Source organism: Myotis nattereri (genome assembly GCF_964212035.1).
Source record: "Myotis nattereri genome assembly, chromosome: 6".
Taxonomy (NCBI): domain Eukaryota; kingdom Metazoa; phylum Chordata; class Mammalia; order Chiroptera; family Vespertilionidae; genus Myotis; species Myotis nattereri.
Window position 1 is genome coordinate 8,285,938 of NC_138081.1, and position 27,983 is coordinate 8,313,920.

The 27,983-nt window shown below is 52.1% G+C and overlaps 1 protein-coding gene across 2 annotated transcripts; it reads left to right on the top strand.

Annotated features, from left to right (window-relative positions):
• Positions 1-878: 878 nt before the first annotated feature.
• Positions 879-26,878, top strand: DEF6 (DEF6 guanine nucleotide exchange factor). 2 transcript variants are annotated; one of them, XM_081093910.1, is made up of 12 exons: positions 879-1,449; positions 14,440-14,881; positions 15,067-15,207; positions 15,825-16,010; positions 17,580-17,816; positions 17,901-18,047; positions 23,057-23,165; positions 23,364-23,662; positions 24,443-24,609; positions 24,722-24,920; positions 26,032-26,122; positions 26,287-26,878. In XM_081093910.1, the coding sequence occupies exons 2-12, from the start codon at positions 14,867-14,869 to the stop codon at positions 26,508-26,510; spliced, it is 1,815 nt and encodes a 604-aa protein (XP_080950036.1). In that variant the 5' UTR covers positions 879-1,449; positions 14,440-14,866; the 3' UTR covers positions 26,511-26,878. The 2 variants fall into 2 exon arrangements, with proteins under 2 accessions (XP_080950036.1, XP_080950035.1); XM_081093909.1 differs by lacking the exon at positions 14,440-14,881.
• Positions 26,879-27,983: the final 1,105 nt, after the last annotated feature.

Genomic DNA, 27,983 nt, shown 5'->3' on the forward strand with positions numbered 1-27,983 from the left:
TGCGTCCACTGCTTCCAGGCTCTGGTGGGATCTCTGACCTTGTGTTACGTAGTCAGAGCCCGTCCAGACCCAGTCAGCTGCTCCAAGTGGACAAAGCCCCACATCGGAGGGGCAGGGGCACCTTTGCTCAGGTTACTGAGGGTCCCTGGTGCTGAAGTCCTGGCTCCGGTACCCAGCTCTGAGGGTGCCCACCTCGGTGTCTGGAGCCATGTCATGGAATTCCAAAACCACAGTCAGACCCCACCAAAAAATGGTAGGACCAGACCAGGCCTGACAGGACGGAAGGGCTGCGGGAGGAGGGATTTGATGGAAAGAATCTTTGGGTCTGAACCCCTCCTGCCTGGGAACATTGCAGGGATTGGAGGTGCCCCAGGCCACTTCCTACCACCCAGGAACGGAACCCTCTCCCCCAGCCCATGTGTCCTCCCCTCTCCTGGGATGCCTAGCAAGGTCCCACTTACCCTGCACCTGCTCCATGGAGGCAGGGGGCCTGGGCCATGCCCCAGGGAGGCAATTTCTCAAACGCCTAAGTTGGCACCTTCAACATCCATGACCCCTGTTCCCGGCGGGAGGGTGTCCGGGCCCCAATGGGCCCTGGATCTAAAACAACTGGAAGCACTGCTCTGTAGCCCTGAGCCCCAAGCCTCTGCCACCCCACCCTGTGTGCCTCAGACACAGCCTGGTCTTCAGGGCCAGGGGCCCGAGTGGGCAATGCTCTGAGTGCCTTTAGCGCCAAAGCCCGGAGGACAGGAGGCAGCAGGTCACGTGCCAGGTCCGCCTGACCTGGGAAGCCCTGGCCCAGCCCCACAGTTCTGTGCCGCTGCCTTTGTCTCCTCCTGCCTGGGAGGAGCCCCCACCCCCCAGTCCTGTCAGATGGCACTGAAGGAATGCTTTGTCCAGCGCCTACTCTGCTTACAGCCGCTCTCAGGCCTTCTTACAACTCAGGGGCTGGGTGTTTCTCCTGCTTTACCAATGGGGAAGCTGCTCGAGGAGGCTAAGCAGTTTATGTCGGATCTGGTAAGTGTGGAATGAGACAGGACTCCCCTCACCCCCATGTGACTCCAGAGCCAGGCTGGGCCTGCGTCTGCCCACAGCAGGCTGTCGCTGGCAGCCCAGGGGCCAGCGGAACAGACCTGGGGCCCCAGCCCTGGGGCTTGGGCATTGCTGCCTTGGCGCGTGGAGCCGCGGAGCCCTGCAGGAGCCACAGGCTGGCCCCGCCAGTCAGCACAGGCAGCCGGCGAGCAGGCAGGTGGAGCTCTCGCCCGCGCCAGCCCCTCTGTGGTCTCGGCAACCGTTTGCATTTCCTGAAACCGGATCTCGGTGTCAGAGCCACCGTGGGCGGGCGCCTCAGCCATGGCCCTGCGAAAGGAGCTGCTGAAGTCCATCTGGTACGCTTTCACCGCGCTGGACGTGGAGAAGAGCGGCAAGGTCTCCAAGTCCCAGCTCAAGGTGAGGGCACGCGGGGCCCAGGGAGGCTGGCAGACACCCACGGGCCCCACCGCCCAGCCCGGCGTGAACACTGAACTCTCGGGCACCCAGCCATCGAGAGGCCCGGGCGTGGAGGGGGCCAGTACTGGGTGGCTGCTGCCCACTGTCCGGGGAGCAGGGGCGGTGCAGAGCCATCGCCCAGAGCCTGCCCCTCCGATGTCGGGATGTTGAGGCGGCATCATGGTTTCTGAGGGCCACGGGCCAGGTGACGTCCGAGACTCCGTGCGATGAGTACACATCCCCCGGAGTCAAGCTTGGGCACGTACCCTGCTCCTCCCTGCTGCTTGCTCCTGCCTTTGAAGAGAGACTGTTAGCTAATGCTTGTCAGTCACTTCCGCGGCCGAGAGGTTCACAGAGCCTTTCCCAGTCCAAACTGGCCGCTGGGTCTCTTCTGGCAGAACAGCTCCTCGGAAGCCTGCCTCCCAGCGGGACTGAGCTGGGAAGGGCATTATGCTGATGCCTACCTCCCTCTCCCCTACCTCCCCCTCCCCCTCCCCCCACTTCGGGTTAGAGAACTGTTGCCTTAAGCTTTGAGACCTCAGGTAGGAAGGGGGTGGAATCTGAGCCCAGGGAGAGCCATCGGTGATTGCCCTACGGTTCGCTGGCCCTAGACAGTGCCTGGTAGGCCCAAGGGTTTCTCTCCTTCCTTCGTCCAGTTCCGTGGGGATGCCGTCTTCTCCACCCTGGTGAGTGGGAAGAAGCAAGACCCTAGGCCTGTGATTTTTCAACCCATGTGCTGCAAGAATTGTTAAAACATGCAATGCCTATTTAGTCAGGGGCACTGACCTCTTTGCCCTTAGATTTCCAAATAAAAAAATAACAACAGCCAACACCACAATAGCCGTCCGGTGTGAATGAATCAAAATTATACCTGCCCTGGCCAGTTTGCTCAATGATGAGAGTGTTGGCCCACAGACCCATGAGTCTTGGGTTCGATTCCCAGTCAAAGGCATGTACCTTGGTTGCAGGTTCAATCCCAGTTGGGGCGCAAGAAGGAGGCTACCCTTCCTTTCACACTCTCAATGGAAAAAATGTCCTCACTCCTTGAGTGAGGAATTTTTTTTTTAATTTAAACTTTTTTGTGTGTGTCAGATTGGCAGAAAATATATTTTGGTGTGCCACAGAATGTTAGTAATTACGTGTGCCGTGAGATGAAAAGGGTTGAAAACTGCTGCCCTAAACTATTAGAACCAGGGGACAGTGGGAGACGGGAGCAGGGTAGGCCTCAGCTCTCTGGACCTGCCTTAGGGGCTCATTCATTCACTCGGCAAATATTTATTGATCACCAACTATGTATCTGGCATGAGGCTAAGGCCCTAGATTCCTGGTGTCTCCTCTGGGCACTCCCAAATAGGGGTGTAGCCTCAAGGAAATCTCCATTCTTAATGACCAAGGTAGGAGGTGCCTAGAAACCGGAGATGAATGGAACTGGGTAGGTGTTATCCCCATCCTCATTCCAACCGCCTACACTGCTGATCTTGGAGGCAATGTCACTGGCTGTCCCAAACTGGTCCTGTCCCGTAACCTAACCCTTAGCCAGCCCGTGAGCAGCCAATGAATGATTCCACTATGCCTTTGATCGCCTGGGAGAACAGCGCTACTGGCAGGTTCTTCCCTATAGTCTACTTCAATTCGTTTATTGCCACTCATGTCATCTAGCGGGGTCTTCAGTTTAGACAGAAGAAATGCAGGTCATCCAAAATCCATCTCTTCTTGAGCCTCTGTCTTGGTCTCTAACCAGGCCAGTGGCTGCTCCCCACCCCACAGGTTGAATATTTGCAGGGACGATTCCATGGGAAGCTTGCCTACTTGAACTGTTTGCTGTCTGCACAACTCAAACTGAGCCCACAGCAGCCTCTTTGGTCACACGAGGTCAATGGTGGATTTCTCCCTCCACACGACAGAAAACTGGCTCTCTCAGGGAACCTGGGCTGGCTGTGAGAGTCTCCCGCAGGTGGTGGATGGGGCATAAATATGGAGCCCGTGCCATCTGAGGTGAACCCTGGAATGGGAGGAAGTAGTGATAGTGTGGGGGTGGGGATGCCGGAAAGGCAAGAGAGCAATAGAGAAGTGGTCAGAAGGCGGAGGAAGAAGCAGATGAGAGAGATATCCAACCTCTCCCCCTTTTTTTTTCTTTTTAAAATTAAATCTTTATTATTGAGATTATTACAGTTGTTCCTCTTTTTTCCCCCATAGCTTCCCTCCACCCGGTTCCCACCCCACCCTCTGCCCTTACCCTCCCCAACCTACTGTCCTCATCCATAGGTGTACGATTTTTGTCCGGTCTCTTCCCGCACCCCCCACGCCCCTTTTCCCCACCAAGAATAGTCAGTTCACTCCCTTTCTATGCCCCTGATTCTATTATATTCACCAGTTTATTCTGTTCATCAGATTATTTATTCACTTGATTTTTAGATTCACTTGTTGATAGATGTGTATTTGTTGTTCATAATTTATATCTTTACCTTTTTCTTCTTCTTCCTCTTCTTAAAGATACCTTTCAGCATTTCATATAATACTGGTTTGGTGGTGATGAACTCCTTTAGCTTTTCCTTATCTGTGAAGCTCTTTATCTGACCTTCAATTCTGAATGATAGCTTTGCTGGATAAAGTAATCTTGGTTGTAGGTTCTTGCTATTCATCACTTTGAATATTTCTTGCCACTCTCTTCTGGCCTGCATAGTTTCTGTTGAGAAATCAGCTGACAGTCGTATGGGCACTCCCTTGTAGGTAACTGACTTTCTTTCTCTTGCTGCTTTTAAGATTCTCTCTTTGTCTTTTGCTCTTGGCATTTTAATTATGATGTGTCTTGGTGTGGTCCTCTTTGGATTCCTTTTGTTTGGGGTTCTCTGTGCTTCCTGGACTTGTAAGTCTAGTTCTTTCACCAGGTAGGGGAAGTTTTCTGTCATTATTTCTTCAAATAGGTTTTCAATGTCTTGCTCTCTCTCTTCTTCTGGCACCCCCAAAATTCGGATGTTGGTACACTTGAAGTTGTCCCAGAGGCTCCTTACACTATCTTCATATTTTTGGATTCTTTTTTCTTTTTGTTTTTCCGGTCCGGTGTTTTTTGCTTCTTCATATTTCAAATCTTTGACTTGATTTTGCGATCCTCTAGTCTGCTGTTGGAACTCTGTATAATATTCTTTATTTCAGTCAGTGTATGCTTAATTTCTAGTTGATCCTTTTTCATAACCTCGAGGGTCTCACTAGATTTCTTGAGGGTCTCACTAAATTTATCAGCGGTTTCTAGAAAATTCTTGAAAAACCTTATAACCGTGGTTTTGAACTTTATATCCAGTAGTTTGCTTTCCTCCATTTCTATCATTTGTGACCTGTTTCTTTGTCTCTGCATTTTTTTATGCTTCCCTGTGTTGATAGAGTGGCTTTCTGTGCTAGGTGTCCTATAGGGCCCAGTGACTCAGCCTCCCCAGTTACCTGAGGTGGACACTCTTGGTGCACCCCTTTGTGGGCTTTGTGCACAGTCTTGTTGTACTTAAGCCTTGATTGTTGTAGGTATCACTGGGAGGAATTGACCTCCAGGCCAATTGGCTGTGAGAATCAGCTGTGTCTGCAGTGGGAGAACTTCTGTGCTGGAGAAACCCTTCTGGGACAAGACTTGCTTCAGTGGGGCTTTAGTACTCACTGAGTCTGCCCCCTGAGTGTGTCCCTTATGGATCTGAGGAGTTGTAATATGGATGGTCCCACTCTGACCACTGGGTACACTGGCTCTTGGGTCTAAGGAGGTGCTAATTTAGCCTCGGCCTAAGGCTACCCAGAAGGAGCTATGGAGAGATCTGCAGATTCCTCTTCTTTGTTTGGGGTTTGGAGGTGCCCAGATGAGGCCCAGCTGTGAAGCAATGCAAGCTGCTGTGGGGCCTTGGGCCTTCTTTTGGAAGTTCTGGGTCTCTCTGACCCAGCTGCAGTTTGTTAGGTAATTTTCAAATTGCAAAGGGAATATGCAAAAGCCTCTGCTTGCAGCTTGGGTGGGGCGGGGTCTCAGGGCATCAACAGGGCAGAGCAAACAGCTATGGCTGATCCTCAGTCCTACCCTAAGAGGCCCTGCGTTTCAGTGTCCCGGTAATCACTGCAAGCACCTCTGGGAGAAACCCGCCCTTGAGTTCCGACCAATGCCAGACAGTCCCGTTTCTCCCTATATGAGTCTGGGTCCCCAGAGACTTGCCCGGAACTGGAGTTCAGAGCAATCAGGAGCTTGAGACTTCCTCCCGATTGAAAAAGACAACCATGTCCTCAGTTGCCAGCCCTTTCCACGTGCGCCTCCGTACCTGTGCACTTTACTTCCGCACCTCCTGAGTCTCAGTGTGCTTTTCTCTTTCCTTCTAGTTGTAGAATTTCCACTCAGCCAGCCTTCCTGTGGTTCTGGATGATGTCCGTTTTGTCTTTTAGTTGTATTTTTGAAGTGGTTGTTTGAGGCAGTAATTTCCGGTGTTTACATATGCTGCCATTTTGGTTTCACCACCCACCCTCTCCCCTGTAAAAAACTTGGGGAGAAGGGATAAGTTGGGGGTAGCATCTCCTCACTAAAACTGCCCCTGGGCTGGGAGTCCTTGGTTGGAACCAAGCAGGAAAACTGCACCAGCCAGAGCAAGCTACATGTGTCTGTGAAGTCGCCACTTCTGCTCTGATGTGTTGGTAGAAGGGCTGCCACTGACTGTCCTGGGCAAAGCCATGATGAGGCCAGAGGGAAGAGGAAGAACAGCAGGTCCTCTGAACAGCCCAAGGGGTCAGGACTGTTTTCTCTGGAGAAGAGAAGGCTGGGGGCGAGATCAGATGAGTTTTCCTCTCTTTGAATTCTTTTAGAAAGTACAGTGCTCTTTGTCCAGTTGGGTTGAGAACACTGAAAATAGAGCAATAGGACCCGGCCGGCGTGGCTCAGTGGTTGAGTGTCGACCTATGAACCAGGAGGTCATGGTTCGATTCCTGGTCAGGCCACACACCCTGGTTGTGGGCTCGATCCCCAGTGTGGGCTGTGCAGGAGGCAACTGATCAGTGATTTTCTCTCATCATTGATGTTTCTATCTCTCTCCCCCTCTTCCTTCCTCTCTGAAGTCAATTTTTTAAAAACTAGAGCAATAGGAATGACATTTCTGGATTGGGGTTGAGCTTAGAATTTCTCAGGGGTTGAGGACTGAGTTTTTGGAGGGTCCTCAGAACCTCCTTCCCTAAAGAGCTTTAGGAGCAAGTAGCCCTGACAGGGCTGCAGGGAGGGTCCCTTGGGGAGGCTGGGCTTCCTAGTGGCCACACCCTCTTCCCTAGGGAGCAGCTTTGGTTTTAGGCCTAATGGGGGACCCATTGAGAATTTGACCCCAACTGCCAGGCCCACAGTGAGGGGCCTAGGATTGGGGGTGTGGGTGGAACATCATGTCTCTGGCTGATGAGGATCTTAGGAGGGAGATGGCCTACCACGTCCCCTTGGCTGACAGGAGCCGGGGAAGGCAGGGAGGGCGAACTGGGGCTTCCCTACTTGGCTCGGGGAGGCTCTTGAGCCTCCAGTTGGCACTCAGGGTAGTCCTAGAGCTCTGTAGGGTTGCTTGCCTCCTCTGGAGAGAGACAACACCTTCTTGGTGGAGTGGAAGTTAAGAACAACTCCAGGAATCTGCTGGCATGAGGTCATCAGCTTTGCCTTGACCTCTACCAGCTGCTGGTCTCCTCAGGCTGGAATTCGGAGGAGGGGGAGGATGGCTTAATGGTAAACCACTCGATGCAATGTCACGTAGTTGTATACCTGTGTCACTCCCCAGCTGGGTGACCTGGCAAATCGCCATTATCTCTGGACCTCCAGTTTCTCATCTGCAAAGTCCTAGGGTTGAACTGGGGATCACTAAGCTATCCAGCTAGCAACCCACAAAAATTAATGTGAACAAAATGCATCAAATAGGTGAAACTGAGCCTTGAGGCCGGCTCTCCTTCCCTCTTCGGAGGGAGCCTCTCTTCCCTTTGATGCCCACACCCAGCCCTTCCAGCCCCTTCTTGCTCTCAGCAGGCACACAGCTCTGGCCTTTTAAAATTCCCAGTGCTCCTCCCTCATGGTAGCAGCTAAACTTTAGTACACGCTGGTTGAGAAAAATACATTCAGTAACTCTTAAAAAGATCTGCATATTTTAAAAAAATCACTTAGCACCTAGATACGTGTAAAGACTGTAGGCCATGGAGGAGGGAGGAGGGGAGAGTGACTGTTCAGTCTTTCTGCAGTCATTGCTTGGTGCTTTTACGGGTCCTCAAAGCCCCTGTATCTGCATCTACTCCTGAAGGCTGGAAACTACAGAACCGTGGGCACGGCAGCAGCCCCGATCCCTGCACTTGAGCTCTGAGGGCACTCCAGAACCCCCAGAGGAAACAGTGAATAAATGAAGCCTGTCCAAGGTCAATGGCTGCCAACCCAGAGGTCAGGGCTACCTGGGTGGGTGGGGGAGCCTGTGGGAGTTCTCTCTGAGGGAGGCCACATGGCAGCCTGTGGACTGCAGACACCTGGACCCCACCCCAGGAAACTCTGAGTCAGTAGGTCTGGGCAGGCCCAGCATATTTCAGTTTCACCAGCTCCCCAGACGATTCTGATGCTCAGCCAGAGCCAGCGTAGCCTAGAGATGAGAGCAGGCCTTGACGTGCTCTTCTGCAAAATGAGCGCAGCGCGAGCGTTCCTGCCTCGGGGCTGAGGACTGCCGGCTCCTGCTGGCCCCATCCCGGCCATTTCCTTTCCAGCACGACCCTCTGGCCACACCTGCTCCCCACCCAGCCCCCACCGCACCAGGCACCGGAAGCCTGGCAGTCTGAGGTCTGCTGAGCTCTCTGGGGAGAGGCCCTGAGCCCTGAGTGTCTGGAGCCTTTAATTCCTCCTTGTCCTGACTCCTGACAGCTCATGGGGATCAGGTCCTCTGCCCTGGGCCCCTCAGATTCCACTGGCAAAAGGTACGGGTGAGAAAGGTAGGTCTTAGAGGAGGACAGTGTGGGCCAATAGACCAAGGACAAAAGTGGCTCAGATAATGCCTGTGCTGCTGTGTGGCAGGCTCTGTCCTGGGGTGGGCGGGGTTTGTACGTTATTTCCTTGAGCGCCCTTTTTAGAGATGAAAGCAGGCCCAGTGAGGTTAACTTGCTCAGAGAGATTCAGTCCATTCTGTTCGGCTTTTGTATTTTTTCCTCTTCTCCCCATGAAGCATTTAGGTTCATTCAACAGATTTATTGCATGCACTGTGTGCCAGCCCAGTGATGCGGCCGTAAGACAAACAGAGCTAACCCCAGCCCTTGTGTTACCACTGCAGGCAGAGAACATGATACACGAGAAAAGTAAAAAGGCATCATCTGATGGAAGCTGATACATGACTTGGAGGAAATTAAAGTAGAAATGGGGATAGGAGTGTGGGGGTTTCCACTGATTTTTTTTTTTTTAGAGAGAGTGGAAGGGAAGGAGAGGGAGAGAGAAAAAGAGAGAAAAACACTGATGTGAGAGAGGCATATCGATTGGTTGCCTCACGCATACACCCCGACTGGAGCAGGGGATGGAACCTGCAACAAAGGCACTCACCCTTAACTGGGAATCGAACCCGCGACCCTTTGATTGGGCTAACGTTCTAACCACTGAGAAATACCACCAGGGCTAGGTGTTTTTTTTCTATGTACAAATCTATAATAATAAAAGTGTAATATGCAAATCAACCAAATGGCTGAACAGCAGAACGACTGACTGGTCGACCATGCTATGACACGCACTGGCGCCAGGCCAGCCAAGGCGGGTGCAATGAGATTGGTCAGGGAGCCCTTCCATCACCTCATGCTCGCCCTGCAGAGGGAGGCCCAGGCCACCCTCTGCAGGGTGATCGATCGGGGGGAGTTGCGGGGGGGGGGGACTCTGTGGAACCAGGGAACCGGGGGTCTATGGCGGCAGACGTGGGTAGTGCCAGGCCAAGGTGGGTGCGGGTGGGGGCCAGGGCTGCGAAGTCGGCAGCCAGAGGAAGGAAGACCTACCCTTGCACGAATTTCGTGCATCGGGCCTCTAGTAAATATATAAGGTTGAACATATGAAATTGCCGACCTCTGATGTTTTGACCTACCAAAATAGCCGCTTGGTAAGGCTCAACCTCATCTTTGCACACATTTGTTTTACAAACATTTTATCCCACAGCTTACTTTTTCACCTGCCCATATACTGCGCTTAGCTTTCTATGTCTGTTTATACAAATATACTAATAAAAAATGGCCCATAGCCGTTGTTAAACAATGCACTATGCACCTTCCTTTGGGGGTTTGGGATTAAGAGCGACTCCAGTCCAGGAATAGGCACCAGGCACTGTGCCAACAAGCTCTTCCTTAGAAAAACCCTTGTGGAGCAGGCCCCCTTATGGCCCTCCCAGAGAGGACGGAGGCCTTGGAGAAGTTACATTACTTGCCCAGGAGCACACACAGGCCTGCAACACCAGTGCCCTCCCCTCCTGAGGAAGCCTCAGGCTGTCGCCACCTCTTCACATTATCAACAGAAGCCTCAGGCCTCAGCACGCATCTGTAGGTTGGATGAGTAGAAATGCTGGGCTCACTCTCATCGATAAGTCTGAGAGATCCTTGCCCCCAGGAAGACTACCAATTCACACCTCCCAAGTAGGGCATTCAAGGCTCCTTTTCTCCACAGCCTCCTCGGGACTTCATCTGACGAGTCTTTGTGTCTATGTCAATTTGTTCGTAAAAAAGCTCACTTTTGCTCTGGCTGGCGTTGGTAAATGGCTAGAATGTCAGCCCATGCAGTTTCAATCATTCATGGTGCCTGTGGGAGGCAACCAATCGATGTCTCACATCAATGTTTCTCTCTCTCTCTCTCTCTCTCTCTCTCTCTCTCTCTCTCTCTCTCCCTCCCTCCTTTTCCCCCTTCCACTCTCTAAAAATCATGGACACAGACAATACAGTGGTGGGGCAGTGCATGGTAGAGGAGTCAATGGGAAAAACAAACAAATAAAGGGGCCCTGACTGGTTTGGCTCAGTGGATAGAGCGTCGGCCTACGGACTGAAAGGTCCCAGGTTCGATTCCGGTCAAGGGCATGTACCTTGGTTGCGGGCACATCCCCAGTGGGGAGTGTGCAGGAGGCAGCTGGTTGATGTTTCTCTCTCATCGATGTTTCTCTCTATCTCTCTCCTTTCCTCTCTGTAAAAACTCAATAAAATATATAGAAAAAAAGAAATCAATAAAATATATTTTTAAAAAACAAACAAAGAAAGGGGACATCTGTAATACTTTCAACAATAAAGATAAATTTAAATAAATAAATAAATAAATAACAAAAATCCACGGAAAACATGTCCTCTGGTGAGGATGAACAACAATACAAACTGCACTTTCGATACAGGAAGGGAACTGCCATTTGCTCCGTGCAGACCTAAGCCTGGCACTCCAGCCTCACAGCCATGGCAGGCGTTATCCCGTGTTACTGACACCAAAGCTTAGGCTCAGAGTGCGAAGGCGTTTACCCAAGGCCCCACCCCCACCCCATGCCCGCCACTGGAGTGTAGCGCTTTGGCTGGCCTATGCAGGGAGCTTCTTAAAGCTGTGCTTTAAGAGACTTGAAGGAAGGTAAGGAGACAACAGGCAGAAATATGTAAAACTCTTAGAGTAACGTGTGTCTCTCCAGAAGTGGATATTTCTCTCGTGTTAGTCACCCTGGGGTGTAAAGGGCATTGAGCCAGTGGCACCTCCTGGACTGGGAATTGGTGTTCTGTGATCACAGAGGTATTAGTCATGTTTTCTCTGGGTATAAGTGATAGAAACCCAACTCAAGATAACTAAAGGAAGATGTTTTTTATTGGCTCACCTAACCAGAGCTCTAAGCATAGCACTGATGTCAGGCATGGCTGGATCACGTTCTGAAATGATGACTCTTTTTATCTCTTGATTCTGCTTGTTTCACTGATGGGTTTATTTGTAAGCAGGCACTTCCCACAATGGGACAAAGATGTCAGCTGCACCTAACTTAACAATTCCACGGAAAGGGTATGCCTGTTTTTCACCAGAGGAAGCAAAAATCCTAGGGCTGATTCTCATTGGCCCAGTTTGGTCATGTGCCCTTCCTTGAAGCAATCATTGTGACCTTGATGTGCCCACCCTTGCAGACAGGTGGGGTAGGGGTGCAAATGGTCAATAGCACAGATACTGGGAATGGGGGGGAGGTACTTCTCAAGGGAAATCAAGTCTCTATTATCACAGTAGGGAGGGGGCAGAGTTCATGAGGAAGAAACTTCTGCTGTCCTCTAGAACAAGAGAAGGCGAAACCAAAGATGGCACGTGAGATCACTGGAAGAGTGTGGGAAAGAAGGTTGGGGTGGGGATCAGGGATGGCTGCCCAGAGGGAAGTTAGGGGAAAGAAAACACGCTCTGCTGAGCCCCCCAACATCCCACTTTGCCAACTTGAACCTGAGGCCCAAGAACATTGGGGAGAAGTCTCAGTCCTTTCTCCCCTCCTGTCACAGGCGGGAATAGAGAAACGAAGACTGGGCACGCATGCCCTCTGTAGATGTTGCCAGCTCTGCTCAGAGGAGCCGATTCCCAGGTTAACTGGTGGTGGAGTCGGCCATGAGAGAAGCACTTACCGGCTGCCTGTGGCGTGCAGGGGAAAGCACCTCATGCCGTGGCTGGCACGTAGTAGGTGTGCGCAGTGACTGGTCGTTTACGCTGCGTGATAAGCACTATAGCAGAATTACCTCAAGGCACCCCCCACACCCCGATTTCCTTGTTCAAACTTCATCCTCTTGTGTCTAATATTATGGGTTTGTTAACCAACCCCTGCTTCCCCTCCATACCGTTATGGCCTCCACCCCTTCTAGGCCTTGTCCTCACATCTGTCCCCCACAGACCACTTTCAGGACGCTCCTCTGAGCCCTCTGCAGCTCCCTTCCATCTCTACCAGGCCAGGGCCTGGAATCGCACACCGCCTGTGCCTACGGCAGCGGGCACACCTGGGTGCCAGGCAGGCTGCAGCCCGAACACAGAGTCTCTGGTGGGAACCGACCAGGTTGGGGCTTCTGCCCTGGGTGACAGGCCGTCTCCCTGCCGACAGCCCGACATCGCAGGAAGTGCTTGGGCTTTGGGGCCTGCAGAGCTGTGTTTGAATGGCAGGCTCTTGTGCGGTGGTGCCTCGAGCCTCCGTGTCTTTGCCTGAAAGAGGACAGACCCCCTCCCTACGCAGTGGCTCAGAGCGTGGCTGCCTGCGTTGATCCCAGCTCTGCCAGCTCTCTGACCTTGGGTGGGTTATTTAATGTCTCAGGGCCTAGGGTTATTGTTTGTAATCCCTAAAATGGGGGTAGTGACCGTTATTATGGGGGTTAAGTGAAGTATATGTAAAGCGCTTAGCTCAGTTTTTGGTGCAGAGTGAGTATTTGTTTTAGGTTTTGTGCTTGTTTTTTGAGGTATGATTGACATTTAACATTAGTTTCAGGTGTGCAATGTAGTGATTCACTATTTGTACATACAGGAGACCCTTGAGCACGGGTTTGAACTGCATGGGTCCACTTATACGGGGGTAGTTTTCAATAGACATACATTCAGCTTTCCCTATCCGCCGGTTTTACATCTGCACATTCAATCAACTGTGGGTCCGTCTCTTCAGTCCATGGATGGGGTTCCAATAGCGAGGGCCGACTGGATGCTTTGTGCTACGCCATGTGACAGAAAGGATTAGCATCTGCAGAACTGGGTGTCCACGGGGTCCTGGAAACAATCCCCCGCAGATACCGAGGGACAACTGCAGTTACGCTTTTTAAAAAGCTTTTTAATGTTTCTTTTTCATTGATTTTAGAGTGTCCACCAGTTTAGTTCTCTGCCCCCACTGCCACCCCCCTGTTCCTGATCACCTCCGCCCTCAACAGATCTGTTGCCTCCCGTAGGTACCCCAACTGGGGCTCAAACCCACAACCTGGGTATGTGCTGAGAATCGAACCCGCAACCCTTCAGTGTACAGGACGGCACTCCAACCCCTGGGCCAGGGCTGTAGTTAAGTTTTTGAGGAATCAAAAGTTATACTTGGATTTTCGACTTTGTGGGGGTGGAGGTGGGGTTATTGCTGTTCCTAACCCCACGTGGTTCAGGGGTCAACTGTACAGGGAAATGACCACCACAATAAGTCTAGTTAAAATGCGTCACCACGTGTAGGTACCAAAAAAGGTTTTTTCTTGTGATGAAAACTTTTAATATTTACTCTCTTAGCAACTTCCTTATTTATTATTTATTTTTATTTTTTTGCTGTTGTTAAATATATGTTTATTGATTCCGGAGAGGAAATGAGAAGGGGAGAGAGATAGAAACATCAATGATGAGAGAATCATTGATTGGCTGCTTCCTGCACGCCCCACACCAGGATCGAGCTCGCAACCCAGTCATGTGCCCTGACTGGGAATCGAACCGTGACCTCCTGGTTCATAGGTCAATGCTCAAGCACTGAGCCACGCCCGCCGGGCTCTTTTTTATTTCTTAATCATTTATTTATCAAATTGTTCCTTTATCAAGAGAACTATTCCTTAGCTCGGTGATGGCGAACCTATGACACGTGTGTCAGAGGTGACACGCGAACTCATTTTTTTGGTTGATTTTTCTTTGTTAAATGGCATTTAAATATATAAAATAAATATCAAAAATATAAATGTTTGCTTTACTATGGTTGCAAATATCAAAAAATTTCTATATGTGACACGGCACCAGAGTTAAGTTAGGGTTTTTCAAAATGCTGACACGCCGAGCTCAAAAGGTTCGCCATCACTGCCTTAGCTCATATATCCCTGTTTCATATTCAGGAACACAGCTCAGTGACAAACTTTTATGGAATTCAACCCAAAGAAATTCCTTACATTCCAAGGTCACTGTTGCACTCTGAGAGATGCCAGCCTTCTTCATCTCCTCAAACTCTTCCCTGGAATTACAGTTTCTGTGGGAATCTGCAAATGCCTTCTTTCTTGGTTCCCCCACAGCAAACTCACAGAAAGCTGCAACCCCAGGGACACAATGATCGCTCCAACAATGTGCAATCGCAGACGCCTGGCCAGAAGGCCACGCATCTGGTCTCCTCAAAGCCCTGGAAGACATGGTAGCTCTTTTTCTCAGCTCCAACCTCCTTCCTGCTGGAGAAATGGACTCTTAGCAACTTGTAAATATGCAATATGGTGCTATTAACTGCCGTTATCACCCTGGACATTGCACCCCGTGACTGGTTTTATAGCTGGAAGTTTGTAACTTTGACCCCTTCACCCATTTTCCCCACCCGCTCCCCCTACCGCTGGCAACCACCAATCTGTTCTCTGAATCTATGAGGGTTTTTTGTGGTTGTTTGTTTGTTTTAGATTCCACATATAATTGAGATTATACAAGTTTGTTTTTCTCTGACTTCACTTAGCATCCATGTTGTGGCAAATGGTAAAGATCATTCTTTTTTATGGCTGAATAATATTCCATTATATATGGGTGTGTTTCAGTTATGATTGAATTGCATGACGAGGGCAGAGGACCTCCCCAGGATGGGGAAGGGGACAGAGGTGGGGGCTGTCTGTGGGCCTGGTTTGGGTGGGGGTGCAGGGAGGCTAACTGGCCCTCTGTCTCAGGTGCTGTCCCACAACCTGTACACAGTCCTGCACATCCCCCACGACCCCGTGGCTCTGGAGGAGCACTTCCGAGACGACGACGATGGCCCCGTGTCCAGCCAGGGATACATGCCCTACCTCAACAAGTACATCCTGGACAAGGTGGGGCCCAGCGGGGAGCACCTCTACCTCTCCCCACTTCCCAGCCAGCACCCCAACACATGTCCTCCCCTATAAACTCCCACTTCTGTCCCCTCTGTACCTCTCCCATGTCCATCCTTCACTTCCCAGCCACTCACCCCTCCCAGCCCCCCTGAGCTCACCTTGGGTCTCCCTCAGCTCTCTCCTAGCCTCCGCCCTTCCCATAGCTTCCCGCCCCATCCCTGCCGAGGCCCACCTCCAGCTTCAGGCTGTAACCTGTACAAAGAGCTCTCCAGCTCCCCCTCTGCTGTCCCCCCTGCTCCTCCTGTCACTGTCTTCTCAAGTTCTTCTTGACTGTCCACCCCCCACCCCCCAGGGCCTTCCTTCTTTCTCCTCTGGGCTAAGGGAACTTGGGTGGGTGTGGATGTGTGTGTGTGGGGGGGGGGGGGGGGACGGGGCGGTCAGGGTGGTTGGAACCAGCTAGTCACCTGGTAATCAGCTCAGGGATACCTCAGTTAGAGGGGGACTTGGCTGGGTGGGGAGCAGGAGAGTAGATGACCCGAGAAACCAGCTGGAGCCTGGTGGGGGGTAGAGCCAGGCCGGGCGGCCTCCTTAACTGACCTCAGGCCTGGGGGCAGGTGGAGGAGGGGGCTTTTGTTAAGGAGCACTTTGATGAGCTGTGCTGGACCCTGACGGCCAAGAAGAACTACCGGGCCGGTAGCAACGGGAACAGCATGCTCTCCAATCAGGACGCCTTCCGCCTCTGGTGCCTCTTCAACTTCCTGTCTGAGGACAAGTACCCTCTGATCATGGTTCCCGATGAGGTGAGGGTGATGGCAGCCCCGGGGACTGCACCCGTTGAGGACAGGCCTCAGCCACGCCATGAAGGGAGCCCAGGGGCCTTTGTACTTTCCCACATCCCCTTTCTTCTCTGTGTTCCCATGCTGATACTGCTCCTCCCCGCTACCTGTGGGCACCCCCAACCGCCCCTATCAGAACACCTGTGCCTTCTCCCAGGAGAAGCAAAACCACACTTCCTCAGGCCCTGCCGGCCTCACAGCCGGAAAATGACCTGTAATTCTATTTACACAGAGGTGTGAATGCCGATGCATTACTGGGCATTTAAAACAAAAACATTTAAGATCAGATGCAGGATCTGAGGACCGTGGCCCTGGGAGAAGGTGTGCTATGCGGGGGAGGGAGACCCTTCTAGCACCTCTCTCATTACTCCTGGTGGACAACTGCATCTGACCTGGCTCCAGACTTCCCCTCCTGCTACAGTACAGGGAGCGCAGGGGCAGGCTCAGCGCAGGGCCAGGGCGGTCTCCTGGGAGTAGAGGCCAGGCATGCACCCTCCCTCCTCAACTCCTCAGTGAGGTCAGGGCACGGCCCCCTCCTCCGTCAAGCTGCCGCCCTCTGCTCTCCGCCCTCTCCCATCTGCTCAGCCTTCTCCCGCCCTTTAAGCCCTCTTGGCTGTGAGGGTGTCAAGGTGAACTTAAGTCTTTGGGTTAGAGCAAACGGGGAGGGTTCTCTGTTTACAAGAAGTACTCACACATCTGACTGCTCTCGGATTTGTATCCTTGCTTCTGTTTGTGGGAACATTGAGGGGAGCCACCTGAGCCCTGAACTGGCGCACCCCACCCCAGTCCCAGCTGAGACCCGGGGTTTCCCAAGAAGCTGCTGGGGCAGGAGAGGGACGTGTGTCCATCTACACACACCGAGGTTGGCAGCCTTGCCAGGCCCTGCCAGTCAGGGCAGGCGGCCTCCCAGAAGGCTGCTTGCTGCTGTGATCAGCAGGCAGTGTGAGCCAGCTGCAGCAGGATGTACCCCAACCACCACTTCCGGTTCCTCCCCAACAGGTTTCCTGTCCCTGCCCTGCTTACCCCAGCGTCAGGCCCCTCGCCCTCTATAAGGGAGGGCCCCCAGGGTTGGGGCTCAGAAGAGGGCTCACATGGGTCAAGTTCTGGCGGCCACTAACTTGCTGTGTGATTTAGAACAAGTCACTTCCCCCTTTGGGCCCAGTTTTGTCATCTGCTAAGTGAGGGCATTGGATGAGAGGGCTCCTGCACCCCCTCTGATATGTTCTGTGACCTGCTGCCTCTGCCTCGCCCCTACCTAGCCTATAGCGCCTACCTTCGCCTGCCCTTCATTTAAGGCAGGAAGGAATGGGACTGTAAGTTGGGGAAAGGGAGCGGATGCCTGACTTGGGGTTGGGACTCCAGGATCCCCTCCCAAATCTCTACCCTGGTTCACCAGTTTAGTTCTCTGCCCCCACTCCCACCCCCCTGTTCCTGGTCACCTCCGCCCAGGCTCTGGGAGCCAGGTGGGGAGCGCCCCCTAGCGTTGATACCAGCAACACTGCCTGCGCAGTCACAGGCCTTCTCCCCCTGCAGGTGGAGTACCTGCTGAAGAAGGTGCTCAGCAGCATGAGCTTGGAGGTGAGCTTGGCGGAGCTGGAGGAGCTGCTGGCCCAGGAGGCCCAGGCAGCCCAGACCACCGGGGGGCTCAGCGTCTGGCAGTTCCTGGAGCTCTTCAACTCGGGCCGCTGTCTCCGCGGCGTGGGGCGGGACACCCTCAGCATGGCCATCCACGAGGTCTACCAGGAGCTCATCCAAGATGTCCTGAAGCAGGTCAGGCCGCGCTGGCAACAGGGGAGGACGCCAAGGAGGAGTGAAGGGGGGCAGTGAAGCCGCTGACTTTGCCCTGTCTGGCAGGGCTACCTGTGGAAGCGAGGGCACCTGAGGAGGAACTGGGCGGAGCGCTGGTTCCAGCTGCAGCCCAGCTGCCTCTGCTATTTTGGGAGTGAAGAGTGCAAGGAGAAAAGGGGCACCATCCCACTGGACGGGCAGTGCTGCGTGGAGGTGAGGGGCCAGGGGGAGGGCGGGCGCGCACCTCGGGGCCCAGAAGGCCTTCCATGGGTGTGAGGGCAAGAGGCTCAGGAGGGCGAGTGGAGAAAAGCCAGTGACTATTTTTGCTTAGATGTGTGTCACCCAAATATACCTGGGTGTCTCAAGGCCATTCTCATCCATGTCAGGTGTGTTGTTGTTTTTTTGATTTAAAAACAGAAAACAAACCCTGCAACACGACAGGTGTGCCTTAGTGGATGGAGCATGCCCCATGGGCCAAAAGGTCCCAGATTCGATTCCTGATCAGGGCACATGCCTGGGTTGTGGGCTGGGCTCAATACCCAGTAGCAGGTGTGCAGGAGGCAGCCCATCGAAGTGTCTCTCTCATCCATATTTCTATCTTTCTCTCCCTCTCCCGTCCTCTCTGAAATCAATAAAAAAAAATTTTTTTTTTTAGCCTTAGCTGGTTTGGCACAGTGGATAAAGCTTTGGCCTTCAGACTGAAGGGTCCCGGGTTTGACTCCCGTCGGGGCACATTTCCGGGCTGCGGGCTCCATCCTTAGTGGGGAGCGTGCAGGAGGCAGCCGATCAATGATTCTCTCTCATCATTGATGCTTTTCTCTCTCTCTCCCTTCCCCTTCCTCTCTGAGATCTCTCTCTCTCTCTCTCTCTCTCTCTCTCTCTCTCTCTCTCTCTCTCTCTCTCCCTCTCTCTCTCTCAAACCTGCAGTCATTGGTGAATAATGTGGATTTTGCTAAAGATTTCAGAGGAGACGGCTTATGTCTCACACTACCCAGCAAAACCTCAAAATCCCCTTTAAAGGTCTTTCTCCTTCACCCAAAGTCCATTCCCTTTGGCAACTCTTCACCTCCTTGTTTTTTCTCCACACTCCTCTCCTTTCCCCCTTCCCCTCCTTTCCCTCCCTTGGCTGTGTCCATTATTATTTTAGAGCAAGCATGTCAAACTCAAAGCCTAACACGGGCCAAATAAGCAGTTTAAGTTTATGTGGGCCGCAAAAAACCAAAAGCTTCAATTTTCATAGAAACGTAGTTTTATTTCGATAGAGACATGCTGAATACAAAGGGCTGAAATAAGTGAGTCATCATTAACATAAAATAACAGAACTTTTTAATCAAAATTAATTTTTTTTCTTGAACACTAACTTGCCAGACACTGAATAACTGCACAAATTAATAAGTGAAACGCAAATAAACCTATTTTTCTTGTTCTCCAAAAACGAAATATTTCCTGTTGTGCACACCAAACTAGTCAGTCCAAGACTAGTGACGTGACAATCGGCTGCTAAAATATTCGCTGCTAGTGTTAGTGGAAATGGTACGTCTGTGCGTGAGGCGCATAAGGGAAAATGAATGCAACATGATTATAGTAATCAGTCACTAGCAAACATTGTAGTTAGTTATTAATAACTAGAGGCCCGGTGCACAGATTTGTGCACGGGTGGGGTTTCTTGGCCTGGCCGGGGATGGGGGCTGATAAGGGCTATCATGCCCAGTCCCAATCGGGGCCGATTGGCGCCGGCCAGCCAGGGAGGGGGACCACAGGAGGTTGGGCCGGCCACGGGAGGTTGGTTGTGGGAGTGCACAGACCACCAGGGGGCAGCTCCTGTGTTGAGCATCTGCCACCTGGTGGTCAGTGTGCATCATAGTGACACAGTTGTAACGGTCACTTAAGTATTTATTTATTTATTTATTTAATATGTATTTTTATTGAATTCAGAGAGGAAGGGAGAGGGAGAGAGAGATAGGAACATCAATGATGAGAGAGAATCATTGATTGGCTGCCTTCTGCTTGCCCCCTACTGGGGATTGAGCCCACAACCTGGGGCATGTGCCCTTTACTAGAATCAAACCTGAGACCCTTCAGTCCACAGGCTGACGCTCTATCCACTGAGCCAAACCAGCCAGGGCTAGGCTTTTATATATATAGATTATGTATAACAGGATATTGTAAAAATTAAGTTACAAAATTTTTATTAAAATGTTTCTTACATACTGTTATATTGGCTGGGCCACAAAAATATTTGTTGTGGGCCACATGCAGCCCATGGGCCATGGGTTTGACATGCTTGTTTTAGAGGTTTAAAATAAAAAGTTTTTTTTGGTTTGGTTTGGTTTTTAAATTAAAATTTTTTAAATTAATTTCAGAGAGGAAGGGAGCGGGAGATAGATAAAAACATCAATGATGCCCTAACCGGTTTGGCTCAGTGGATAGAGCATCGGCCTGCAGACTCAAGGATCCCAGGTTCGATTCCGGTCAAGGGCATGTACTTTGGTTGTGGGCATATCCCCAATAGGGGGCGTGCAGGAGGCAGCTGATCGATGCTTCTCCCTCATTGATGTTTCTAACTCTCTATCCCTCTCCCTTCCTCTCTGTAAAAAATCAATAAAATATATTTTAAAAAAAATAAATTAATTTTAAAAAAAACAAAAAACATCAATGATGAGAGAGAATCATTGATTGGCTGCCTTCTGCAGGCTCCACACTGGTAACTGAGCCCACATCCCAGGCATGTTGCCTGACTAGGAATTGAACCGTGACCTCCTGGTTCATAGGTCAATCCTCAACCACTGAGTCATGCCAGCCAGGCACAAAAAGGAAAAATATATGTATAACATGAAATTTGCCATTTTAGCAATTTTAAATGTACAATTCAGTAACATTAAATAGAGTCACAGTGTTGTGTAGCCATCGCCATCATCTGTTTCCAAAACTTTTTCATCATCCCAAATAGAAATTCTGTACCCATTAAGCAATAACTCATCCTCATCCTCACCCACCCCTCCTTTGTCTCCATGAATAAGTATTCTAGGCACTTCATATAAGTGGAATAGTACAATGTTTGGGTTTTTTGTGTCTGGCTTATTTCTCTTAGCATGTTTTCAAGGATCATCATGTTGTGGCATGGATCAGGAATTCATTCCTTTTCATGGCTGAATAATATTCCATTATAGATATATGACATTTTGCTTCTCAATTTATTTGTTGACTAGAGGCCCGGTGCATGAATTTGTGCACGGGTGGGGTTTTACCAGCCCGCCCCCAATGTAGGCCCATCAGGGGTGGGGCTAGCTGGGGGGAGGGACCACAGGTGATTGGCTGGCCGGCTCTGCCCCTGATTAGGGTGTTGGGGGGCCAATCATGGGTGGGGCCGGTGGGGGGGGGGGCCATGGGAGGGCTCCAGGGCGTGTCCAGCCCATCTCGCTCAGTCCCGATCGACCAGACCCCAGCAGCAAGCTAACCTACTAGTTGGAGCGTCTGACCCTGGTGGTTAGTGCACGTCATAGCTAGCAGTTGAGTGACCTTAGCATATCATTAGCATATTATGCTTTGATTGGTTGAATGGATGAACGAATGACCAGACACTTAGCATATTAGGCTTTTATTATATAGGCTAGGCATTGCGTTGTTGCCATCTATTTGCTATCCTATATAATAAAAGGGTAACATCCAAATTGACCCTAATTGGAGAACGACTGGTCACTATTACATGCACTGACCACCAGACACTCAATGCAGGAGCTGCCTCCTGGTGGTCAATTCGCTTCCACAGGGGGAGCACTGCTCAGCCACAAGCCGGGTAACAGCTGCGAGAGCAGTGGCAGTGCTAAGGATGTCTGACTGCAGCTTAGGCCCACTTCCCATGGGGAGCAGGCCTAAGCCATCAGTTGGACATCCCCCAAGGGCTCCCAGGCTGCCAGAGGGATATCTGACTGCTAGCATAGGCCCAATCCCCTGGGAGCAGGCCTAAGCCGGCAGGTGGACATCCCCTGAGGGGTCCTGGACTGCGAGAGGGCACAGGCCGGGCTGAGGGACTACCCCCTACCCTCCCCTGAGTGAACAAATTTTCATACACTAGGCCTCTAGTTGTGAATAATGCTGTTATTAACATTCATCTACAAATTTCTGGGGGGAGATGTGTTTTCATTTCTCTGAGTACATACCTAGGAGTAGAATTGCTGGATCATAGGGTTATTCTATTTAACTTTTAGAGGAACAAACTGTTTCCCATAGTGGCTTCGCCTGCTTACATTCTTACCAGCAGTGGATGAGGGTTCTAATTTCTCCACATCCTCACCAACACTTATTTTACATTTTAAAAAGTTATTATAACCACCCTAGGCCAGGGGTCCTCAAACTACGGCCTGCGGGCCACATGCAAATACAAATAATTGTCTTTGTTCCCGTTTTGGTTTTTTACTTCAAAATAAGATATGTGCAGTGTGCATAGGAATTTGTTCATAGTTTTTTTTTAAACTATAGTCCGGCCCTCCAACGATCTGAGGGACAGTGAACTGGCCCCCTGTTTAAAAAGTTTGAGGACCCCTGCCCTAGGCTCTGTCCATTTTTGTCAAATGAGGAAATAGGTGTCACTGTGGAAAGGACACAGATCTAGGCAGAAATCCCAACTCCACCACTAACAGGCAGTGTGAACTGGGCAAGCTCTGGGCCTCTTAGAGCCTTGGTTTCCTTCTCTGTAAAGTGGAGATAATGATGCCTGGCTGACAAGGTTGTCTGGGAGGAGTGAATAAAATGATGCATATAAAACACCAGTACAGACCCTACAATATAAGAAGCTCAAAATGTAGTAACTATTATTTTCCACTAGAGTGTAGCTTAGCAGGGCGGGATTTGGTCTGTGAGGCCCACATCAGTATCCCAAATGCCTGAACAATGAGTGGCACTCAGTAGACACTCCAAAATATCCGTGAAATAGATGAATGGAGAAGATTCTGGATAGTGAGGACCCGGTCACTGGAGGTATTCAAGCATGGCCCTGCGGGGAGATACCAAGGAAACAGCCCACTCCCCTTCAAAGAGCAAAGTCTACAAGAGCTGAGGACACACGTAGCCCCAGAACTAACTCCAAGCTGGCACACAGGCTCCGGCAAACAGAGTGGGAGGGTGGCCAGGGAAGACGGTCAGCCAGGAGGGGTAGGGGCTGGAGCTGGAGCTGACCCTGACCTCAGTGAGGCCAGCCTGCCTGGACACCTGCCCTCTCCCAGGTGCTGCCTGACCGCGAGGGAAAGCGCTGCATGTTCTGTGTGAAGACGGCCTCCCGCACGTACGAGATGAGCGCCTCGGACACGCGCCAGCGCCAGGAGTGGACCGCTGGTGAGCTGCTCACGGGGTGGCCTGGGTCTGGCTGGGCCTCGGTCGCCTCGTCTGTGTAAAGCGGGTGATGACACTTTGCCCAGCGGGAGGCTGGAGGCCACTCCAGCGACTCCTAAGGTCCCTTTCCAGCAGCGGGCCACCTCGAGCCGCCCCGCCTCGGGCTCGCCGCCTGCTGACTCCCTCCCGCTCCCTTCGCAGCCATTCAGATGGCCATCCGGCTGCAGGCCGAGGGGAAGACATCGCTGCACAAGGACCTGAAGCAGAAGCGGCGCGAGCAGCGGGAGCAGCGGGAGCGGCGCCGGGCCGCCAAGGAGGAGGAGCTGCTGCGGTTGCAGCAGCTGCAGGAGGAGAAGGAGCGGAAGCTGCAGGAGCTGGAGCTGCTGCAGGAGGCGCAGCGGCAGGCGGAGCGCCTGCTGCAGGAGGAGGAGGCGCGGCGCCGCAGCCAGCACCAGGAGCTGCAGCAGGCGCTGGAGGGCCAGCTGCGCGAGGCCGAGCAGGTGAGGCCGCTGGGGGCGGGGCCGTGGGCGGGGCCCGGGGCGGGGCCTGTGAGGGCTACGACTGCGTGGAGGGTGCAGGAAACTGGCAGCGGGGTGGCTGAGGGAAGAGAAGGTGTGAGGTGGGGCTTGAGCCAACGGATGGGTGGGGCCGGAGCCGCTAAAGACCACGTCATTAGGGATGAACTTGGATTCGGATTGGAATCGATGACACTAGACTTGATCTGAGTTTACAATGAAGCCAATTTGGGGAATTCAGGATGGGTGGCAGGGGGGATGAAAGCGGGGGCGTACTCAGCGTGTGGAGGCCATGAGGTTTAGGATTGAAGAGATCTGGAACTGGACTCAGACACGTGCATTCATTCCCAGCGCTGCCTCTTCGGAGCCCTGGCATCGCAGGCGAGGTACTCAGCCGCTCTGTCCCTCAGTGACTTCCCAGTGGCTTGTTGACTGCAGAGGGCTGGTGAGGATCACATGAGAAAGAGCTGTCATAACAATTATTCTAACTATAGTCACTCCCTTCCCAGCACCAGCCTTAATTATAACACATTATGCTATCACCTATAATAGTAATGATGAAGGCTGGTGCTAGGAGCATCAGCTCGCTGATGGTTATCTGGCCTAGCCAGGCTCTCAGGAAGGGATCAGTCAGGAGAGCTGGCATGCAGGAACTCCCAGGCTCTCTCCTGGAGAGAACTAGTGGGGCGAGCCTAGCAGGACGCTGGGGAAAGGGCGCCCGCCCGCCCTGCCCTGGGCCCCCCTGAGCTGGCTCCGCCCCTGCAGGCCCGGGCATCCATGCAGGCTGAGATGGAGCTGAAGGAGGAGGAGGCTGCCCGGCAGCGGCAGCGCATCGAGGAGCTGGAGGACATGCAGCAGAAGCTGCAGGAGGCTCTGCAACTGGAGGTGAAAGCTCGGCGGGACGAGGAGGCCGTGCGCCTGGCCCAGACCAGGTAAGGCTGAGGGACCTCGGACTCCCCTCCCCGGCTTCCCGGCGCCCCGCTTGCTGAGCGCCTACCGGTGCCTGGGCTCTGGAGACGACTCAGTGCGCCCGACCGGCCGCAGGCTGCTGGAGGAGGAGGAGGAGAAGCTGAAGCGGCTGATGCGGATGAAGGAGGACCAGGAGCGCTACATCGAGCAGGCGCAGCAGGAGAAGCAGGAGCTGCAGCAGGAGATGGCGCTGCAGAGCCGCTCCCTGCAGCTGGCCCAGCAGCAGCTGGAGGAGGTGCGGCAGAACCGGCAGAGGGCGGATGAGGACGTGGAGGTGAGGCCTGCGGTGGGACCGGCGGTGACTGGCCGAGTGAGAGCGGGAACCTCAGATCCCCACCCCCGACTCCCACCCCCGCCTTTTCTCAAACCCTGGTTTCGCCCCCCTCTGGCTGTGACCTTGGAGAATTGCCTGACCTCTCTGAGTTCAAGTCCCTCCTTGGGGAATGGGGACTGGAAATAGCATTGTTATGAGATTGAACGAGATAATAGGTGGTACAGTGGGGCCTTGACTTTCGAGTGTCCCGACTAACGAGTTCGTTGAGATACCAGCTGTCTCTCGGCCGATTTTTTGCATTGAGTTGACAGAGTCATTTGAGTTAACGAGCTCCTAAGGAGCTCGGTCTCGGAACGAATTAGACTCGTAAGTCAAGGCCCCACTGTATTTCATATGTAGTAAGGGATGAAGAAACGTTAGCTGCTATTTTTATCATTACTATTAATCTGGGCAAAATTTTTCCTCCTTCTCTGCCAAGATCCTATTTTGCTATCCCTGTATTTGGCATCCTCTCCTTGAAGCACAAATCTCTGTGGAAGAGACGTTTTATATTGTGATGTTTTGTTCTTATTAATAGTGTTTATTTTATTTTCCTTTGTTGGCTTGCATGGTCATCATAAAAAAATTCACACACAAAAATATGTAACACGGAAAGGAAAAGTTCCTCTACGACCCCACCCCCTGCGGCTAAGGGCGGGTGAACATGGAGCAGAGGCTTGTACACTAGCTCCTGAGAGGCGGTGGGGCAGAGGTGTCAGGTCAGAGTGTGTCCCTGGCCAGTCACTTAACCTCTTCTGCACTTGTTTGTGGTTAACGTCTGCTCTGAGGGTTGAATACGATAATAAATATACTTACCACATCTTGGCCGCTTAATAAACGGAAACTATAATTATGGCTATTTGCAACCCTGTGGGAGGGGTCTTATGAGTCCCCTGAAATTGTACACCAACTCTGTATATGTACCTCACTCTGTGAATACGCCTGAGTTCTCTGAGGAGCCGGTCAGCAGCCTTGGTCACATCCTAAGGGGCCTGTGCTCCTGTAACAGTCAAGACACGCTGTCTTGGATAGTGGCTCTGACCCCTCCCCACTGGCTGTGTCGTGTCCGCAGGCCGCCAAGCGGAAGTTGCGCCAGGCCAGCACCAACGTGCGACACTGGAATGTCCAGATGAACAGGCTCATGCATCCAATTGAACCTGGAGGTGAGTGAGGAGGGCGAAGGGAGGGCGAGGGGCGCCTCCAGACCTACAGAGCCTGCAGGGCTGGAGGCCAGAAGGTCCTCTTCCGCAGGGCCGAGGCCAGGCCTGTCAACCGCTCCCTTTCGCAGTACCTTTCTCCTGACTCACGCCTGCCTTTTCTCTGCCAGACAAGCGTCCCACCACCAGCAGCTCCTTCACGGGCTTCCAGGCCCCTCTCCTTGCCCGCCGCGACTCCTCCCTGAAGCGCCTGACCCGCTGGGGATCCCAGGGCAGCAGGACCGCCTCACCCAGCACCAGTGAGCAGCAGAAGTCCCTCAATGGTGGGGATGAGGCTCCCATCTCGGCTTCCAGCCCTCAGGAAGATAAACTGGACCCAGAACCAGAAAACTAGCCTTTGCTAGCCTCTTTCCCCCCAACCTCATGCCCACCAGGACCTGCCACAGCTGGCCTGTGGGTGACACTGGCCCCTGCAAAGAGGGAGCTGAGGACCTGGTGTCAGGGCCGAGGCCCTCCAACCACGAAACAATCTGGAATGGAACCTAGTTTATTTTTGGCATCAGCCCCAGGCCCCAGGTCCCAGGCCACTAAGGCTGCCTGGGATGTTGGTCCTTGAGAACTTGATCCTGTGCCTTAACCCCAAGGACCCTAGGCCCTGGGCTGGACAAGAGTAAACAAACAGGCCAGGGGCCAGGAGCCCCAGACTGCCACCACATTGTGGAGGCTCATTTCCAAATAAAAACTTCTTGGAGTGAATTATTGATCAGGTCTGCTGTCCATTCTTCCTGCCGTTTCCTCTCTTCCTCCCTCAAGCCGAGTGATAGGCCCAAGAAAGAATAAGGCACAGAGTACAGGGGCTGGGGAAGTACACTCTGCCACTCACTAACTGGGTGACTTTGGCCACGTTTCCGTACCTCTCTGTGCTTCAGTTCCCAGGTTAGTAAGATAAGGATAATAATAGTACCTACCTTATCGGGGTGTTGTGAGGATTAAGTGCTTGGCACATAAGCAAGAACTGTTATTAGTGTCACCCAAAGTGTTTCTTGAGCGTCTACTTATTCTATGCCCTGCAATTTCCCAGGTTACTTAATCCTCATGGCAACTCTGAGAGGTAGATGTTATTATTCTTGTTTTGCATGTGTAGAAATTCAGGCTCAGAAGGGTCAGGTAACTTGTCCAAAGCTTTCCAAACTTGTTTCTCTTCCCATATTTGTTTACCAATGATTTTTTTTTTTTTTTTTTTTTTAGAGAGAGGGAGAGAGAGGAACATCAATTTGTTGTTCCACTTATTTATGCATTCATTGGTTGATTCTTGTATGTGTCTTGACTGGGGATTGAACCTACAACCTTGGTGTACTGGGACGATGCTCTAACCAACTGAGCTACCCCACTAGGGTCTTTTCATATTATCTGACTCACTGACCTTATTACCTAAGACAGAGATTTAGGAATCTAGAATGACTTGCTCCCTCCCTCTCACCCACCTCATGCACAACCCATCATCAAATCCAGTAGATTCTCTCTCCTTCATACTCTCATATCGACTCCTCCCTATCCCATGGCCACTGCCATGGCTAAGGCCTTTGTATCGTCTCCCTGCATGGTCACCTTTGACTCCTCCATCTCGCCCCATATCTAATCAGTCTCCAAGTCCAATTGATGGGCTTTTCTCGGTCACTCTCATATCCATCCTCTTGGGGCCATGTCTCATGGCCAGGGCCTTACTCTGGCCCTTACCACCCTCCAACTGGATCCGAGCAGTAACTGGGTCTTCTTGCTGACTTTTCTACCCAGGGCTGCCTGAATGGGTTTTCTAAAATGCAGGTCTGTTCTGGACTCTTCCACTTTCCCGTCTCTCAGTGGTAGC